The 17,922-nt window shown below is 44.8% G+C and overlaps 1 protein-coding gene and 1 non-coding gene across 2 annotated transcripts; both read right to left on the bottom strand.

The window, feature by feature from the left end:
• Window positions 1-243: 243 nt before the first annotated feature.
• On the bottom strand, window positions 244-7,725 carry LOC100767897 (POM121-like protein 2). Its single transcript, XM_027409454.2, has 2 exons — window positions 6,398-7,725; window positions 244-694 (listed from the first exon to the last, which is right to left on the bottom strand). Exons 1-2 carry the CDS (start codon window positions 7,723-7,725, stop codon window positions 613-615), a joined length of 1,410 nt encoding a protein of 469 aa, XP_027265255.1. The 3' UTR covers window positions 244-612.
• Window positions 7,726-8,757: 1,032 nt separating this feature from the next.
• Window positions 8,758-8,829, bottom strand: Trnam-cau. The gene has a single exon. It is a non-coding gene; the product is annotated as a tRNA-Met (tRNA).
• Between the last annotated feature and the right edge of the window lie 9,093 nt (window positions 8,830-17,922).

Below are 17,922 nucleotides of genomic sequence, written 5' to 3'. Positions count from 1 at the left end.
TCTCTTTACATTAAATGAGCCCTTCAATTTGTGACTAGATCTTTTAAAAAAAAACAAAAGAACTAAAATATAAAAAAGTTTGTTTTTTGTTTATTTTGTTTTATTTTTGAAACAGGGTCTTTCTATGTAGTCCTGGATGTCCTGGAACTCTGTCAAGATCCAGGTTGGCCTTGAACTCACAGATAGCTATTTGCCTCTGCCTACAGACTGTTAGGATTAAAGGTATGTACCACCATGCCCAGCTCAAAAATTATCAAATTTAATGAACAGTTAAATAAAATAACTATAAAGCAATACATACATGAGAGGAGAAAGAGAAGGGGAGGGGGAGAGAGGGGAAGAGGAAGAGAGGGAGGTTGTTTGGTGCCTGTTTCATCATATTTGTGTATTTGTAAATGGGCGTCATTACCCAGAATGTTAAAAGTCTTAGCCCCCTCCCTACCCCATTAATGCCCCAGAATAGTCTGGCTCTTTTTATTTATTATCCAGGGACTCCAGGATGTTGTCTCTGGTCTACTGGACTTGTCCACCTACTCAAGATAATACATTAAAGGAAGTTGAATAGAGAAATAACAGAAAGGCATGTATTCTTCTTGGTGTCATTGCAGAGGGTCACAGAAGAGACTTGTCCCCACTGAAGACAGCTTTCTTGGTCTCTGAAGTCCAGCTCCATCTTCCAAAAAGACCCTTTTTCCTAAATATCAAATGGATTAAGACCTCAGTTAAAAAAAAGAACATTTCTTAGTTTTCTGTTACTCAATTTCATTTCTACTTTTAGAAATTAGGAAAGACAAAACACATATTCTTCAAGGGCGATGTTAGTGATCAAGAAACTGAACTTTACCCCTTAGGACTGTAGGTAGTTCTTACTACACTACATCTCTGAAGACACCACACTGACTATCAGAATTTCTCAGGGCTGGTTCAGGTCCCTCACACCCTGATTTCTGCCTTGGGGGTTTGCTGACTCGTTAAGATCCATGTCCTTTTCTTTCATCTTTTAGAAAATATTTTTAAATTTTTATTACATTTAATTTATTTTGTATGTGCCAATGAGGGCATGTGGAGGCAATAATCAAATTATTGGGAAGAAGGTGTTTTGTTTTGTTTTGTTTTGAGACAGGGTCTCATTTTGTAGCCCTGGTTGTCCTGGAACTCACTATGTAGATCAGGCTGCCCTCAAACTCACAGAGATCACCCCGTGTCTCTGTGTGCTGGGATTAAAGTCATGTGACACTATGCTCAGTAGTTTTCTCCTTTTATCGTGGGTCTTGGGGATTGAATTCAAGTCGATGGGCTTGTCAGCAAGTGCTTTTATCGACTGAGACATCTTGCCATCCCCTGATCACTTTTAATTGCTCTCTTTCTCCAGAAAAATCTTTCTAGTTTCCTGGATATCTCATTGTCTCTATGCCTTTCTGAAACTCAATTGAAGCCGTTGGGAAATCAAATCCAGAAGATTCAAGAGCCATCTCTCTCTCTCTCTCCTTTTTTTCCTTTCTTCCTGTCTGCCTGCCTGCCTGCCTGTTCTTTCCCTTCCTTCCTTCTTTCCTTTCTTTTTTCTTTCTCCTTCCTTCCTTCCTTCCTTCCTTCTTTCCTTCCTTCCTTCCTTCCTTTCTTTAAGACAGAGATTCTCTGTGCAACAGCTCTGGCTATCCTGGATGGAACTCTTTGTAGGTCATGCTGGCCTTGAACTCAGAGATCCCCCTGCCTCTGCTTCCCAAGTGCTGGGACTAAAGTTGTGCCCCACCACAGCACAGCTGAGCCAATTCTTTTTACTTATTCTATGTGTTTCTGAGGAAACCCAGGATACCCAAACTGAATGAAAAAAGATAAATAATATTGGAAAAAGGGTGGTGTGAACTCTGAGAGATAGCAATGAGTTTGGATTCTGGTACTGGGGAATTTCCAACTGCTGGAGGTTTATGCTTTGCAATTCCCTGAATAAGCCCAAGTATTAGAAAGGAAACAACCAGTACTTTAAGAGACTAACTGAGGAAATCCCAATTAGAGCCTTTTCCCAGATTCTGGTCCATAACCTTGCCTCACTGTGGACTCCCCCCAGCCCCAAGACAGGGTTTCAACTATCTCAGGCCCAGGAGGATGATCTTGAATTTCTGATCCTCCTGGCTCCACCTCTGCAGTGCTGGGAAGATTACTGGTGTATGTTACTGCATGTAGTTTGGCAGTACTAAGGATAAAACCTGTGCTTCATACTTGCTGGAAAAATACTGTTTCATCCCCAGTCCTCCATCTTATACTTTTAATATGTTTCTCTTACTCAAAAAGTCTCTTATACAACCCCAAGTCCCCAGTCTTTTCCTATTTTATTTCCTTTTTCCCTCTTCACATGACAACCAGAGTAATGTAACACGCAATTATAGACCTGCTTCTATGCTGTTTGGTCTGTTCACAGCTACCTGGTGTATTCAAGATGCTGCCCACATTGTGTTGCATGGTTTGCAGCCATGTCCACCATCTGCTTCTGCTCACCATAGCTATACCTGACTTTTTGGAAGTAACTTCAGTACATCTTGGTGACCTTCCTTTCCTGCCTGAACACAGGATTGAGGTTGACCTGAAATAAGATTGTCCATTTGGTGATGACAAATGCACTGTCAGGCAGAATTCAAATCTCCAGTCAGCCCTGGTCAAGATAGTCCTCTGTCCACTCCCATTTCTAGGCTCTTGTCCTTTGTGTTAGGACCATTGGCTAGTTAACATTCCACACTAAATGGTGATTCTCCTAAATAGGGATTGTTCTTGTCCACTAAATGACAAGTACAGAGGACTGTGCAAGGCATATAACTATCTCTAGACACTGCAAAGAACATAAGGTAGTGTCTAACACTTTCCTTCTGTCATTATTCGATAAGATAGCAATCTTGAGAATGTGTTTAAAAGTTGTAAATGGACCATTGAGGTGATTCAGTGGCACTTGTGGCACAAGCCTGGTGATGGGAGTTCAGTCCCTAAAAACCTGGAACCCATGTGGTTGAGAGAGGGAGGAAGCTCACCAAGGCTATCCCCTGACCTCTGGCACATGTGCCCAGGCACACACCATGCAGTAATAAAACCCCCTTTAAAGTTAAAACAATACTGAGGATGTAATTAAGCCTAGCATTTGTGAAATCATGGACTCGAGCCCCAATATCTCACAGATACACAAACAATAAACAAATAAATATCAACCAGCACAGATATTTAGAGTCAGGCATTTCTGACTTGGGTGATTAGAGGGTGAGAAATAAGCACATTCTACGGTCACTAGGGCTTAAATCTAGTCTTTGCTGAGTAACCTCAGGCCAATTTGTTAACATTTTTCTGCTCCGTTATCTATATGAGCTTGACAGTAATTCCTGTATCATAGACTTTTTTCCAACAATGTATTTTTTATTTTATCATTCAATTTAAGATTATTTTTCCAATTAGATTTACTCCAAGGTATCTGTAAAATAAGAAATATGTAATAAATGTACCCATGAATCCTATATGCCTTAGTGTGTGAGGTTGCTAAGAAGTCCTAAGGATGATATCCAGCTCATTCATGCACTTCTCACTGGCTTGACAGCTGCAGTCTGCTAGGTACCTGCTGCTCTCTCTCTTATGCTTTGTTTTTTGGCCCAAGGGCTTCATGCCCTGGTGAGCCTGAGAAAGATGTGAATTCAGAAAGGCTTGATTTGATGAGACACAAATTAAAAAAATGATTTGTAAGCTTTGGTCTCCCTACTTGAGCATTTGCCGTTCCTGTTGTGGTCTATGGTACAGAGGCAAAAAAGATGGCTTCAGCATCCTGGCCACCTCCTCTGCCTTCCCACTTCCTGAGAAACTATCCTTCAAGGTCAAACTGCTGCTGTGTGTTTAGGGTGAGTCAGCTCTTGCAGCCCTGAAGCAGTGCTGTTTGACTGGTCCCATCCACCCAGCTGCAGATGGATTTACACATGTTGAAATTTGGCTTTGCAACTTCCTACCACTCCTACAGGTCATTTTTCCTCCAACTGAAAGCATTCGCACCAGAAACCAACAGAGTAAGAAGAGCAAGTCTCCATAACACCAAGTGAAGAGCAGCAAGTGGAGAAGCTGGTAGATAGTAAGGATTGGCCCGCTTTGATGCTGGAAGGAACTGGCCAAGGGCCTCTCTTTCCCAGACTGAGGAATGACCTTTCAGGTCTGACAGGCTAAATCTTGACTAGTCTTGTAGAGCAAATTGACCAAAAGAAGGATGGGACTAAACCATTGCCAATTTGTGCAAAGACTAGGGCAACTGTAAAGATAAAGTGGTACAGAGAGCAACACACAAAGGAATCCTCAAAGATGACCTTGATCCCCAAGAGTAGACGGAACACAGATCAGCTCACACACAAACACTCCCAAGAAACCACTGAGGAACAAGCAGTAAGAACCGAGAACTTGGTGACTCTGTGGCATTAGACAGCCAAGCTCCTCCTAGAGCCCAGATAAAGGGATGTTAAGGGGTAGGATCAACCTATCTCCTCCTGAAGATGCCTGTTATTGTTTTGCCATGGACATTCCCCAGTTGGGAAGCTGTGTCCTCGTGGAGCTCACAGTTGTACAGGGAGGTGTGGGTGGGAAAGGGAGTCAGTTTCTGCTCTGCTCCAGGGCCTTAGTTCCATGCAGCCCCATTCTCTACCAGCACTAGATGACACACTTGGTGGTCTACCTTCTTGGAAGACAGATTAGGAAACACAGTGGGAACACCTAGAGCCCTCACTTTTGATCTGGGATATGTGTGGTATAGAGAACTGGAGAGATTGAGTCTCTTCACTGTAATGTGACAGGGTGAGTGGGCTATTTCTTGTAAGTGTGATGTCTTCGGGAGCGCCCTGGCTCCCGATTCCTTGAAAGTTTTGATTTTGTGCCAATACAGAATGAAGGTGCCCATGATCTGAAAGGATCTCTCCCCACAGAACCCTGCACAGTTGGAGAGGACATTCCAAAGCCAAGACTGCTACCTGCCTTAATTGCTCCAGGTATAGGGGTACTCTGAGCAAAGGAGACCAGAGAGGGGGCCCCAGACATGGTCTTTCTTGCAGTGACAGTGGTCAAAGGTGTGATCTGGCTAGGCAGGCCCTGCATGCTCTGGTTCCAGCATTGTACAAAGGGAGCTAGGGTGCTTGGGGTCTCACTCTTTCTTGCACCAGCCATGCTTCTTTGTGGGATAGCCACAATGACCTCAGGCTCCCCACAGTCCATAGGGGTCACTGATCCTCCAAAATCAAAAGGTCTCGGTGCTGTGCTGCCAAATACTGAGCTGTAGGCCCCACTCTGGTGGTTCTGTCTGACACCCCCAAGGATGGTTGAGCTAGCTTCACTGAATGGAAAACCAGTTATACTACTGAAACCTGACTGGATGCTGGTGGGAGTGTGAATAATGGAGGCTGAAGATGTCAACCCACCAGAAGCTGGTGGGGTAGTCTTGCTGAGAACCATTTGAGTAGGAGGTAGCATCTGGGTTGGGGACACAACTGAGTTCCCTGAAAGGAAAGAGGTACTAAAGCTTGGGACAGGAGCTAGTTGGAGAGAACATTGCTTCTGTTCATCTGTGGCCCCAGGTGAAGACTGGGAAGTACTTTGGGATGGTGGAAAAGGTGACTTTGGGCTTGACCCCAATGATGCTGTGAGTGCTGAAGTCACATTGGACATGTGTGAGGTCACTGTAGGCTGGTTTATGGATGATGAACCTAAAGTTGGCAGAGGTCTGCTCTCCCCTTTCAGTTTAGCAGTGCTTCTAAGAGGGGATATCTGGATGGCACTAGTAAGAACCTGGCTAAAGATAGTGACTGTGTGTACAGTGGGAATTGCAGGGTGTTGGCACGGGAAAATTAAATCAGGGGCTGGGGAAAAGCCCTGGGAAGCCCCAAGCAGGAAAGTGTGGCAAGAAGGGACAAGGTAAGAGTTGCTTGTGGTGCTAGTTACTATGTTCAAGTCCACACCAGGGTCTTTAGATGCGCTGCCTGTAATGGCAGATGTAACCATAGAGGAGGCTGTGGCTAGGCCATGGAAGAGATAGCTTGAAGCAGAAGTCAGTGAAGGAGAGGCCTGTTTGGTGGACACAGGCGCTGTCATAGGCATAGTTTTAAGTGGTTCTGTACTGTCAAAGATAGGCTTGAAGGTGGGCCTTAAGATGCTTGGAGTTGTGGAAAGAGAAGAGCTTGATGATGCCCCAGCCATGACAGAAATTCTGCAATATGAGGAGTCTCTGACCTCACTACTATGCCCAGGCCCTTGAACAGGTCTTAATGAGTGAGCAGAAGTTTCCACAGGAAGTACACATGCAGGAAGATGGAGAATTGGGCTACTCACCACCCCAAGCAGAGTGTTTTGTGTGGTGGGTGCTGTGGGGATAATGACAGAGGAGTGTGGGGGCTCTGCAGACCTGTAAGCCTGAGGGACTGAAGATGGCCAGTTGGAATCACTGACTGGTGATGTGGGAGAGCTTGGCGACACCTGGATGGAAGCAGTGGAGGGTTTTGAGTCTGAAGAGATGCCTTGAAGGTGCTCTAACTGTGAGCACCCATGTGGGACAGGCATGTTCTTTGAGCTTTCCAGCTGAGGACTCATGTGGGTACTGAGAACTGACTCAGAAGAAGGCGGACTGAAAGACAAGGGAGGCCGAATACCAGCCCTGGTCTCAGGAATGGCATCTGCGACGGTCGCAGTTGTAGCTTCTGTGGTTTGGTTGCTTGGCCCAGCTTGCCTCTCTAAGGTAGGGTCCGCTTCAGTGACAACACAGTCTTGCTGGCAAGGTGTGGTCAGCAGGTCGCTAGGACCAGATTGCAGTGGAGGAATCTCCCCGTTCGGCTGCCAAGAATTGCTGGGTGTAACTAAGGGGTGAGAAATAGGACTTTTCCCTGTCTTTTTCAGTGGCCATTCTGGAGTCTGGACCGATGTCCTGGAGAAATGTCTCTTCCAGGACTCTGAGAGATATCTGGAAGAACTGTAAGAGCTGGTAATAGCATTTCTTTTAGTGCTGGGAGGACCGCGTGTGCATATGTTAGCCAAGATGGCCACGGAGGAGCAACTGGACTTCTTACGTTTATGATCTGAGCTCTGGGCGTGGAGGCTCCGTTTCAGAGACCCAGGCCTGGCCACAAATGTAACAGTGGCCCCACTTTTCAACAGGGGCTTAAAGGCGGACCAAGGAGTGGCGGAATTCCTTTTACTGTCCGAGCTGTCAGGGAACAGTGGCTCTTCCCACCGACCTCTCCCCTTCCTGCACTCGAGGAGGGCCTTCAGCACAGGGTCTTTCCCATACCCTCCTGGTGGCTCCTCTGAGGGTCCCGCGGAGTTTACCGCTTTTGAGGCTGAAAACAAGGGGTGTGGTCTTCGCTCCGGAGGCGAGATCTTGACTGTCACTGGACTCCATGTGGCCCTAGGGTGACGAAGAGACCAAATATTACGCTTGAGGTAGCTTTCCCACCAGTCTGAAGGAAGAGAGCCCATGATGGGGTTCTGCGGCCTCTTCATGGGAAAGCGCCTCCAGGCTTCACTGACGAAGGCGGCGGGATTGGCTGGATCCCAGTTTGGCGGCCTCCGGGCCGGCCTGTGTCGCCGGGCGGGCTGGGCGCGGTGGACATGCTGCACCCGGTGGACCTGGTAGAGGGGTCTAGCTGGTCGGCGGGTCGCAGGCTTCTCCCGTGCGTCTGCGCGCCCCTGTGCTGGGGACCGCGGCGAGGACTCTGCTTTGCCCAGGTAGCTGCCCATGCGGAGAGGCGCGGGCGGACGGTCACTTCCAGCCGGGTTTCAGCTTCTGGTGTTTCGGACGTCGGCAGAGGTGGCGGAATCCAAGCATCCGCTGCTCGGGTGACGGTTGGGCCACGCGTGCAAGAAAAGCGCGAGGATGCCAGGGAGCTGGCGACACGCGGACCTCGGTAACCGTGTCAGCTCGCCCTGGAGTCTGCGGTCTGCGCGCCGCACTGACTTTCTCCAGCGCGCCGGGGGCAGAGCTCAATGGGGCTGGATGTCCAGCAAGCAGTCAGGACCGGGCCTTGGACCTGGAAGCGCATCCGTCCGTGGGCCAGTTGTCCAAACTCTCAGCTGGGAGCAACTCTGGGCGATTTGAATCCTACAGCGTATTTGGGGGAGGAAAGGGATGGGTTGGCTCGAGAGTGCACACGACACAATGGCACGGATGGAATTATGTAGGCAGGCTAGGGGGATTGTGAGCTGTCAATGGGAAAGGCAGCAGCCGGCCTTGGGGACCAAGGTATCATTACTGGGTTCCATCAGTGCCTTCTGGTGGCCAAACGCAGATTCGTGGAGAAGGCTACGGTTTGTTACCTTTTGCTGACCCCTGTTGGGAAAGGTACTAATCAGAAGACACTTGATGCTCCTCTTCGCTCTCAAGCCTCTATTCAATGTCAGAATTAGTGTGTTGAACAGGGAAAAGATACGGAAAGTTTCACTCTATATTCCTGTGCTCGCCAAAAGCATGGACTTCGCATCAAAGAATTCTGCCAGGACAGGTGTGTGCTGGAATCTTACATTCCACCAAAAACTAAACAAGTAAACACACACACACACACACACACACACAAAAAAAAAAAAAAAAAAAAAAAAAAAAAAAAATGCGGGAGCAGCTCAGGAGTCTTCTGAAAGCTTCCTGCAAGAGAAAGTTTTTGTTGCTTAGAAGCTGGGAGGAAAGACACCATGAACCTAGAAGGGTTCAAAGTAGTTATTTTTAGAGACTTTTCGCTGTCCTCGGGTGTGGATGAAGGCGTTGTGCAAAAGGTATTCTAGCAGAGGATGGTTTCGATCCATCGACCTCTGGGTTATGGGCCCAGCACGCTTCCGCTGCGCCACTCTGCTGACATACATGAGTGCTTTCTCTTTCACTGTCTTATGGTGAATATCGCTTTTCTCACACTCGGTTTTTATTTCTTTTATTCTGATGGTTTCTTCTGATTTTCACAACACTAACCCGACTCCAGGCCTCCTCCGGGTCAGTGCGCGGGGTATGGAGCCACGCGACCTTTTCACTGTTTTCTGCGCAAGTGTTTTAGGTTGTGGTAAAAAAAAAAATTTTGGTTTCACGGGTACAGGGTTTCCAAAAGCAAGATTCCCGATCCAAATGGGTACGAGGCTAGGAAAATTTCGATTAGATTCCGTGTGGGATAGTTCCGATAAAGACAGAAAAAGAAATAAAGGAAACAAGCCCTTTATTTATATAATAGGCCCTTCCTCTTGCCTTGGCTTCTGTCGGGGACCAGGGCTTTCAGGAAGGCTGTGGCTAAACAGTCCTTGCGTGAATCTAGCCACGCGTTTCCAGAACCAAGCAAACCTTGGTCTCTAGCGGTGGGAGACAGCCTGTTGCCATTAAGCTACTGTTTTATTTTCTTATTTCATTTCATTTTTATTGTTTGTTCCATTCTGCGGTGCTTCTCCAGGCTCACAATAAAATAGGCTTCTATTTTCCGGTAGTGGAAACAGCTAGAAATCCTCCGGCTTGGTCCCGCCAGCCGCCCCCCTGCGAGGAACGAGCGTCCCCTGGCGGATCCAAATAAAAGCATTGATCTTTTTGTAGCCTGCTTGAGGTTCTTTCGCAGGCAGTCTCCCCTGGGAGCCTTTGGGCCTTCTCGAGGTTACGACGCTGATCTTCTCTGGGAAGATTTCCTCAAGCCAACACTAGACAGCATGTGCTTGAATTCTGACATGTCTGTCAAACGGGAGGAAGAGACCAGAGACAGGGAATCAGGCAAGCAGGCAGGCAGTCTGTGTCTCTGGAGTTGTTCTGAGCCCAAAGATAGCAAGGCTTCGTTATCACAGCTGGCCTTCTATCCTCTCATCTCTGACATTTTTAGAGAATTCTTCAAATTTAGTTACAAAAAGGCAAATATTGGGACTGGAGAAATGATGCATGGTTAACAGCACTGGTTGCCCTGCTCTTTTGAAGGACAGTATTCAATTCCAGCAACCACATAGTGACTTCTATCCGTGTATAATGGATCTGATGTCCTCCTGAGGTGTGCAAGTGTGCATGCAGTCAAAGTACTCATAAACATAAACGAACCTATTGTCAAACTATTCTGACTGCAACCCGGAGTCAGAAAGATATTAAACCACATCACACAAATATTTATCTACTCGTATATTTGAGACAGAGATGTCAAACCCACCACAATATTTGCCTTTAATATTTATGATTTCTTTATGTGTATGTATGTATGTGCATCATATGCATGTCTGGTGCCGGTGAAGGGCCAAAGAGGGTTTTTGATCTCCTAAAAGTTGAGTTATAGGCAGTTGTGAGCCACCATGTGGATACTGGAAACCAAAAGCTGCTGTGGCCAATAAGCTACCTCGCTAGCCTTCCTCTACTAAGTAATATTTTATTAATGGAGTTTACTCTCTTCCCTATGATTAGTCTGTTCCAATTCACTCATTTCATTATTATCATACCAGTCATGAAGGTTGGAGAGATAGCTCCCAGTTAAGGCACTTGCTGCTCTTGTAGAAGACCCTAGTTGGGTTCCCACCACTGATCCACACAGGCTCACACTCTGCAAGCCCAGCTTCAGAGGATAGTACAACATACTCTGGACTCCAAGGTACTGACACATAGATGCAAACATACACATAATTTAAAATGTTTCAAAAGTTGACATAGGATCTCACCATATAATTTCAGGGAGTCTGGAACTCACGGTGTGTGCTAAGCCGGTTTCGAGTTCACAAAGACTCACCTATTTCTGCCTCTTCAGTTCTGGGACTAAAGGTGTGCACCATCACTGTCCCCCAATTTTTTTTTGCTTTGTTTTCTTAAAATACCAGTTATGACCATTTTAATATTAGTTTTATGTCATTCACTTTGGAGTTATAAGCTGGTTTGAAAGATACTGTCACATATTCAGTAAAAAAGAAACTTCCAAATATTTTCCAAAATGCCTATACCACTTTACATTTTTATCAGTATTATATGAGAGCTCTGACTCTCTGAATTTTTGCCAGCCCAGCATTTATTATTCTTACTTGATCAGTGAGGAAAGACAAAACCTCATGGTCTTATGGACATTTCCCCAACTGTTAATGATGTTGGGCCTCTTCTAATTTCTCCTTGTAACCTTGTCGATTCGCCTTTTGCTCATTTTCTAACTGGATCATTGTTTTAACAATGAGAGTTCTTTACGTGTTCTCAGCGACTCCATTGTCACATATGTGGCTTGCCATTCTTTCTCCAAATCTGTAGTCTGTCTTTTGATCTTCCTAGCAAAGTCTTTCTAGAACAAATTTTAAATTTCAATGGGCCACAATTAGTCATTTTTCATTTATGGGTTGTGCTTTTAATGTCAAGCCCAAGAATTCTTTATATTGGAGAACCACTTTTTTTGTTTTGTTTTCCTAAAATTTTTATAATTTTGTATTTTGCTTTAAACCTATGATCCATCTTGAGTTTGTTTTTAAACAACAGTCTAAAATTTAGGTAAATATTCACTTTCTTACCTATGGTGACTCAATTTTTTCAGCATCATTATTTAATTTATTTTTCTTTTAAATTAAGTCACCACACAAAGTAATGGTTTCCATTATGACATTTTCTCGTGTGTGTGTGTGTGTGTGTGTGTGTGTGTGTGTGTGTGTGTGTGTGTACTTTCCTATTCATTGTGAAGAGAAACCATGATTAACAAAAGCATTTAATTAGGGACTTTCTTACAGTTTCAAAGGGAGACTCCACAATCATAATCGCAGAGAGCAAGGCAGGCAGGCAGGCAGGCTGGAGCACTATCTAACAGCTTACATCCTGATCCTCAAGTTAGGAAAACAGAGACTGGGCCTGAAGGAGGCTTTCGAAACCTCAAAACCCACCCCTAGTGACACACTTTGTCCAAACAAGGGCTCATTTTTCTAATCCTTCACAATATGTGTCATTGTATTTTTTTCTAACTCACTCCTCACCCCATCTCCCACACATTGCCTTTGAATCACTCTTGTCCAACATCATTTAAACAAACAAACAAACAAACAAACAAACAAACACACTAGGGGCTAGAGAAATGCCTCAGTGGTTAGGAGCACTTGTTGCTCTTACAGAGGATCCAAGCTTGGTTCCCCTGTACCCACATGGTGATTCACAACCATCTTCTTCTGACCTCTGTAGGCACCAGACATACATTCGGGACACACACACTCATGTAGACAAATACTTGTACATATAAAATAAATCTGACAAAAATTTAAAAACCAAAATTTGTCCTTGATCTTTGATTTGGCTGAACATATTTATCATTGTTTTTGTTTTATTTGATCCTTAGAATTATTCATAGAGCCTTTATTATCTGAAAATTATAGTTCTCTGGTAGGCAGGGAAAATACATATTTAAAAAAACAAAAACAAAAACAAAAACCCCACAAATCTACTCTTCTGTCAGCTGCACTGTTAACACTCACTTGGCCTAAACTACAAACATGAATAGTAAAGAGGCACACACTGTTTCTAGCTGAGTATTCTGTCACACCATGCAGCTCCCCCGCAATCTCCTGATGTTTGTGTTTATCATTACAGTGTAGCCTCACTGGGCTGGAGAGATGGCTCATTGCCTAAGAACACAGCCTGCTTTTCCAAAGGTCCTGAGTTCAATTCCCAGCAACCACATGGTGGCTCACAACCATCTATAATGTGATCTGGTGGCCACTTTTGGTCTGCAGGCATACATGCCGGCAGAACACCATATACATAATAAATAAAGCTTTAAAAAAAAAAATAAGACGTGACCACAATTTGGTAGAGGGATCCCTGCCAAGGATCTCAATTGTGAGAGGGAAGGACAGAAAATTCCAATATTTTGTTTTTACACAGAGGATATTTAAATGTTTGAAAACAGTACTCTAGCCGGGCATTGGTGGTGCAAGCCTTTAATCCCAGCACTCGGGAGGCAGAGGCAGGCATACCTCTGTGAGTTCGAGGCCTGGTATCCAGAGTGAGTGCCAGGACAAGCTCCAAAGCTACACAGAGAAACCCTGTCTCGAAACACCTGTATGTTCCTCAGGAAGGATATATAATTTAAAAATTGTCTTAAATCTATTTTCTTGGTTACTGATTACCTTAGTTTTAGTGAGGAAAGCTCTAAATGCCTATACAGGAGCTTGAACCCTGAACCCTCAGATTAAAAGCCTGATACTCCACTAATGAAGCTATCCAGACCCTTGCTTGCCAAACTTGCTCACTTATAGAAATAGAATCAATAACTATCAAATTCACTGGTAGTGTAGACTAATTCTTGTACTGGAAAAGTGATGAAGTCAACCTGTAACTGTGAAGGGTGGTTCATTCAGAATTTGTTCACAAGTTCTGTAGTTAGGCCTATGGAGCAGGAATGAGTGTGACATGAAAAAAACGAAAGCAAGAAGCAACTAGAGGAGGACAATGGTATCTGAAGAGCTTGATAAAGATTCTTTAGGAAAAGAACGTTGCAGTGAGTGTGTGTGCCCTACTCACCCTCTCCACTGCTCTGGGTGGCTTCTTTTGGACACAAATGTTATGATGAGTGTGTGTGGCCCCACCCGACCTCTCCACTACTCTGAGTGCTCCTCTCCATCTAAATGAACTTGGGCAGATTTGGTGTGTTCACTGGGCATCTACCATCTTTTCTCATAAAGGTGAATTTGGAAGGAGATAGTGACGCCATCAAAGGAGTCTAAAAAGCCATGTAAATGCTTTCCAGCATCCTTTCAAAAGAGAGGACAGCTGGGACTGTAATACAGTGGTGGGATACTAGTCTTAGAACATGTGAGACCCTGTGGTGATTCCCCAGACATCCATATAAATAATAAAGGAATAAAAAGAGAAAAGTGCCTCCCCAGCACACACATTCATGTGTTTTTGGTTTTTGTTTTTGGTCTTTTTTTGTTGTTGTTGTTGCTGTTGTTGTAAAAGATTGTTAACCAACCCTTCATTTATTTTTAAATGCTCTTCTTTCAACATGCTCTTCTCTGCTTCAAATAGATTTTATATGAGTACAATGTCACTCTATTTTTATTTTCCTACCATACTCCTCTGCACCAAATATACAGTCAGTTTTTACATCCACAGACAAATCCAGCAACCATAGATTGAAACAACCATGGATTGAAACATTTCTAAAAATGAATATGCTGAACATATGAACTGTTTGTTCATTAATTCCTAACAGTGCAGCATTCAACTACTTACAAAGAATTTATATAGGGTGAAAACACAAAATGTATAGGAAATTGCATGAATTCATTCTGGGAGACATGTAAAACAATGTCTACCCACTCTTCAAGAGATACTAATGACAAACCAAAGTACAATTTCACCATCTGGGAATGAATGAGTTTATTGGGTGAGTGGCTGCCAGCAGGAACATGGGCACCAAAGCAGGTATGCTGGAGAGCCTTCCCCTAGCATGCATGATGGCTTCCTCTCAGCTGCTTAGATGGAGCCCTTTGCTTGCCACTTCACCTTTGCCAACCTGTGTACTATAGCCCTTCCCTAAGGCCCTTAAAGCAACAGGCAATCTTGGTGGAACTGCATAGAAATGACTAGGTGGATTAACTGGGAACTCAAGAGAGTTCCAACCTAATAAGTCCTAACCAGCCATTGGGTTTCCTCTTATAGAACTATCTGTTCCAGCATGCAAAATAGATCAAGTAATAAATAAATATTGTGTATACAATTCTTTTTCCCTACAATTATCCATGAAACATTTGCAGGAATACTATTCTAGATTGACTTTTATCTTGTTTATTTCTTATTTTTAATTTCATTGATTTGTTATGATTTTTAATTTTAATCAATTTGTTTATGTTTTAGTTTTGAGGAGACAGGAGTTCTTTGTGTAGCCCTGGAGAAAATGCCTCTGTAAGATTGGGCTGTAGGCAAGTCTGTACGGCATTTTCTTTCTTCTTTTTTTTTTCTTTAGAAACAATCTATGCCCCCCCATTCTCTCTCCCTCCCATCCTCCCATCTCCCCCACCGACCCGCCCACCACCCCCCACGCCCCAAGGATAGCGAGGCCTTCCATGAGGTACCATCAAAGTCTGTCACATCATTTGAGGGAGAGTCTAGGCCTTTCTCCATGTATCTGGCTGAAATAGTATCCCTCCATAGAGAATGGGTTTCCAAAGTCCATTTGTGCACTAGGGATAAATACTGGTTCCACTGTTAGAGGTTCCATAGACAGATGTAAGGCATTTTCTTAGTGATTTTTATGGGAGTACTCAGCCTATTGTGGATGGTGCTATCCCTGGGCTGGTTCAATAAGAAAGAAGGCTGAACAAAGTCATGAGGAGAAAGCCAGGAAGCAGCACTGCTCCATGGTCTCCGCATCAGCTCAAGTATTCAGATCCATGCCCTGTTTGAGTCCCTGCCCTGACTTCCCTGTGAAGTGAACTGTTAACAGGAAGTATAAGCAAAATAAACCCTTTCCTCCCAAGTTGCTTTGGTCATGGCGTTCCATGACAGCAATAACCTAACTAGGGCTTTCACTCCTGTGTTCTGTAAGGTCTGATAAGTCAGAGAAGGAATTCCCATCCTCCTTGCACTTCATAATTTCTTCTGGAGGAAGCATTTTTGGGTGTCTAATAAAGTCTAGGTTTTCTCTGGAGTTGTTCCTAAACAGGGTATTTATTTTCTATAGTGTACCAAGGTTTAAGCTTACACAAAATTCACTGGACTCAGGACCTTCTTTCCCAGTGAAAAACATCTTCAGTATCACTTGACTCTTCTGATCATCGCAAGAGATGTAAACAAACCCAGTTAAGTTTTGTTTTTGTAACAGACACAGTAAGCACAAGGACATCAGAAGTATTGGAGGAAGGACTGATTACCACACTAAGAGGGAAAAGAAGTGAGTAGGCATATCTACTGATGATCAGAATAGGAAATGAAAAGCAAAATGACCTAATATAGCTTATTAATCATGAAAAATGCAAACAAAAGGAAGTTAAGAACAGTCGATCTGAAGTGTAGGGAACAAAGCAAAAAGGATAGCTTTCTAGTCATGAATGTCATCATTTTCTTGGGTGGGGGAGAGCAAAAATATCAGAACAACACTCAGGAGGCAGAGGCAGGCAGATTTTATTTGAAGCCATCCTTGTCAATAGAAGGAATTCCAGTACAGCCAGGGCTACACAATGAAATCCTGTCTCAAAAAAAAAAAAAATACTCAGTGTACACTGGTATCACCACTTACCCTCAACCTTTCTTGCAGTTACTTTATTTTTTAGAGAAGTTTACTACCATAGACTATGATGAGTTTAGCAGAACTTAAGAGCTCACAAAGGCCATCTTGTTAATCTGGCAAAAAGCTCACCTAGAACACCAAAAGAACTGCAAAGCCTTCTCTCCTAAACACCACATATGTTCCCTTCCTCAATACTACTCATCTAGCAAGTATTTTTAGGCATATTCTTTGGCTTCTTGAAGATACTGAAAGACCCCCGAAGAGGTACTTTCGTAGAAGGAGACCCGTACCCAGGAATCAGCGAGACCACGAACTTGGATGCAAATAGCAAGAGGCTTTATTGGATACACGGGTACCCGGGGCGACTTAGCTTCTGTAAGGCCAAGGGCCGAGCCAAGCGAGAGGGGTCCTTATATAGCAAAAAGCGCAAGCGAGGAGCAGGGATTCTATTGGATAATTCAAATGAGGCGCAGTACAGAGCTATTCCCATTGGTCAATGTAAATGAGGTGCTACACAGGGTTATTCAAATGAGGCAAAGTACAGAGTCATTTCTATTGGACGGTTCAAGTGAGGCACAGAGCCATTCCAGACCAGCATATTCTCAAGGTCTGGTGTCTGGTACAACAGACTCAATTCCCCCCTCTGCGTCCAGATGGCTGACCTTGGGGGCGAGGGCCTTGGGACAGAGTGTTCCCCATCGGGCGGGGGCGCGGGGGCGGGGCCCCGGGCCGGCCCACCTGATGCTCGCCCTCGGGCCAGCCCACCTGGTGCTTGCCCTCGGGCCGCCTCGCGGGCTCCTCGCTCGGCCCCAGCCCCAGGGCGCGGTGCCAGGCGGACGGGCTGGGGGCTCGGCCCCCGCCAGGGTGGACCAGCTTTGGAGGGAACCAGTGGCCGGACTGCGGCGGCGGGGGAAGTGGAGGCCGGCGGGGGTGGGGATGGGGAGGCGCAGGAGCGAGGCATCCACCGCGCGCCCCATCAGCTGCCAACCGGAGGAGGAGGCAAACTTAAGAGCTAAGGGGCAGGGGTCTTTCAATACAACAGTTGCTCTCCATCCAACTGGGCTATTGACTCCAAATCACTTGCCAGAACTCCAGTCAGTTGGAAAGGATCTAACATAGGGATGATGGTGCTGGAGGCACAGAGAGATCCAGAGCTTAACCTCAATTATTTGATCTATAGAAAAGGTGACATGAACTTTTCCAAAGGCAGTGGCAGAAGGGGCCGGAGAAAATGGGGATATGAAAGACACCAAAGTGGACTTTAAAATACAGGACAAACAGATTCACTCTCCTGAACCACATAGAAAACTTATTTTACTGTTGGAACAATGCCTTAGACCTCATCAATCTGATGGGGCCTAGGCATTTGTTGTTGAAGGTTGTCAACAGGAAAAGAATAATTTTATGCTGGGAAAAATCTGGCAGACTCAAGTGAAGAAAAGGTCTATGAAGAGAAATTTGTTTCTGTTTAGCAAGAAGACGCGAGGCCTCAGAGAAGGGGACATGTACTTAATTCCTATAGGATATAGATCTTATAAGTAACAGTTGCCTTTCCCCTTCCCGGGAAAATGTCATTTTGACATCCAAAAATACAGTCTATAGTAACATCCCAATCTGGCCAGTTGAGTGTAACCCTAAACATTAAATGGGAAAACAAATGTCCCATACTAATTCCAGATCCTCCCAGATGCAATAGGTATGGCAACAGATGTGTCTGGATTTAAAGTCTTTTTGATGATTAAAATAAAAGGGACAGACC

This window comes from Cricetulus griseus, chromosome 3, assembly GCF_003668045.3.
Source record: "Cricetulus griseus strain 17A/GY chromosome 3, alternate assembly CriGri-PICRH-1.0, whole genome shotgun sequence".
Lineage (NCBI taxonomy): Eukaryota > Metazoa > Chordata > Mammalia > Rodentia > Cricetidae > Cricetulus > Cricetulus griseus.
The sequence above is the reverse complement of the archived record's forward strand: the minus strand, read 5'-3'. Positions and strand labels throughout refer to the sequence as shown.

Excerpts from the sequence above, each read along its gene's own strand:
- LOC100767897 (XM_027409454.2), bottom strand. The coding sequence starts at position 7,725 with ATGGGCAGCTACCTGGGCAAAGCAGAGTCCTCGCCGCGGTCCCCAGCA. Across the intron at positions 695-6,397 it reads TCAGTCCCTCAGGCTTACAG|GAAAAAGGGTCTTTTTGGAA; the intron begins GTCTGCAGAGCC and ends TTTGATATTTAG.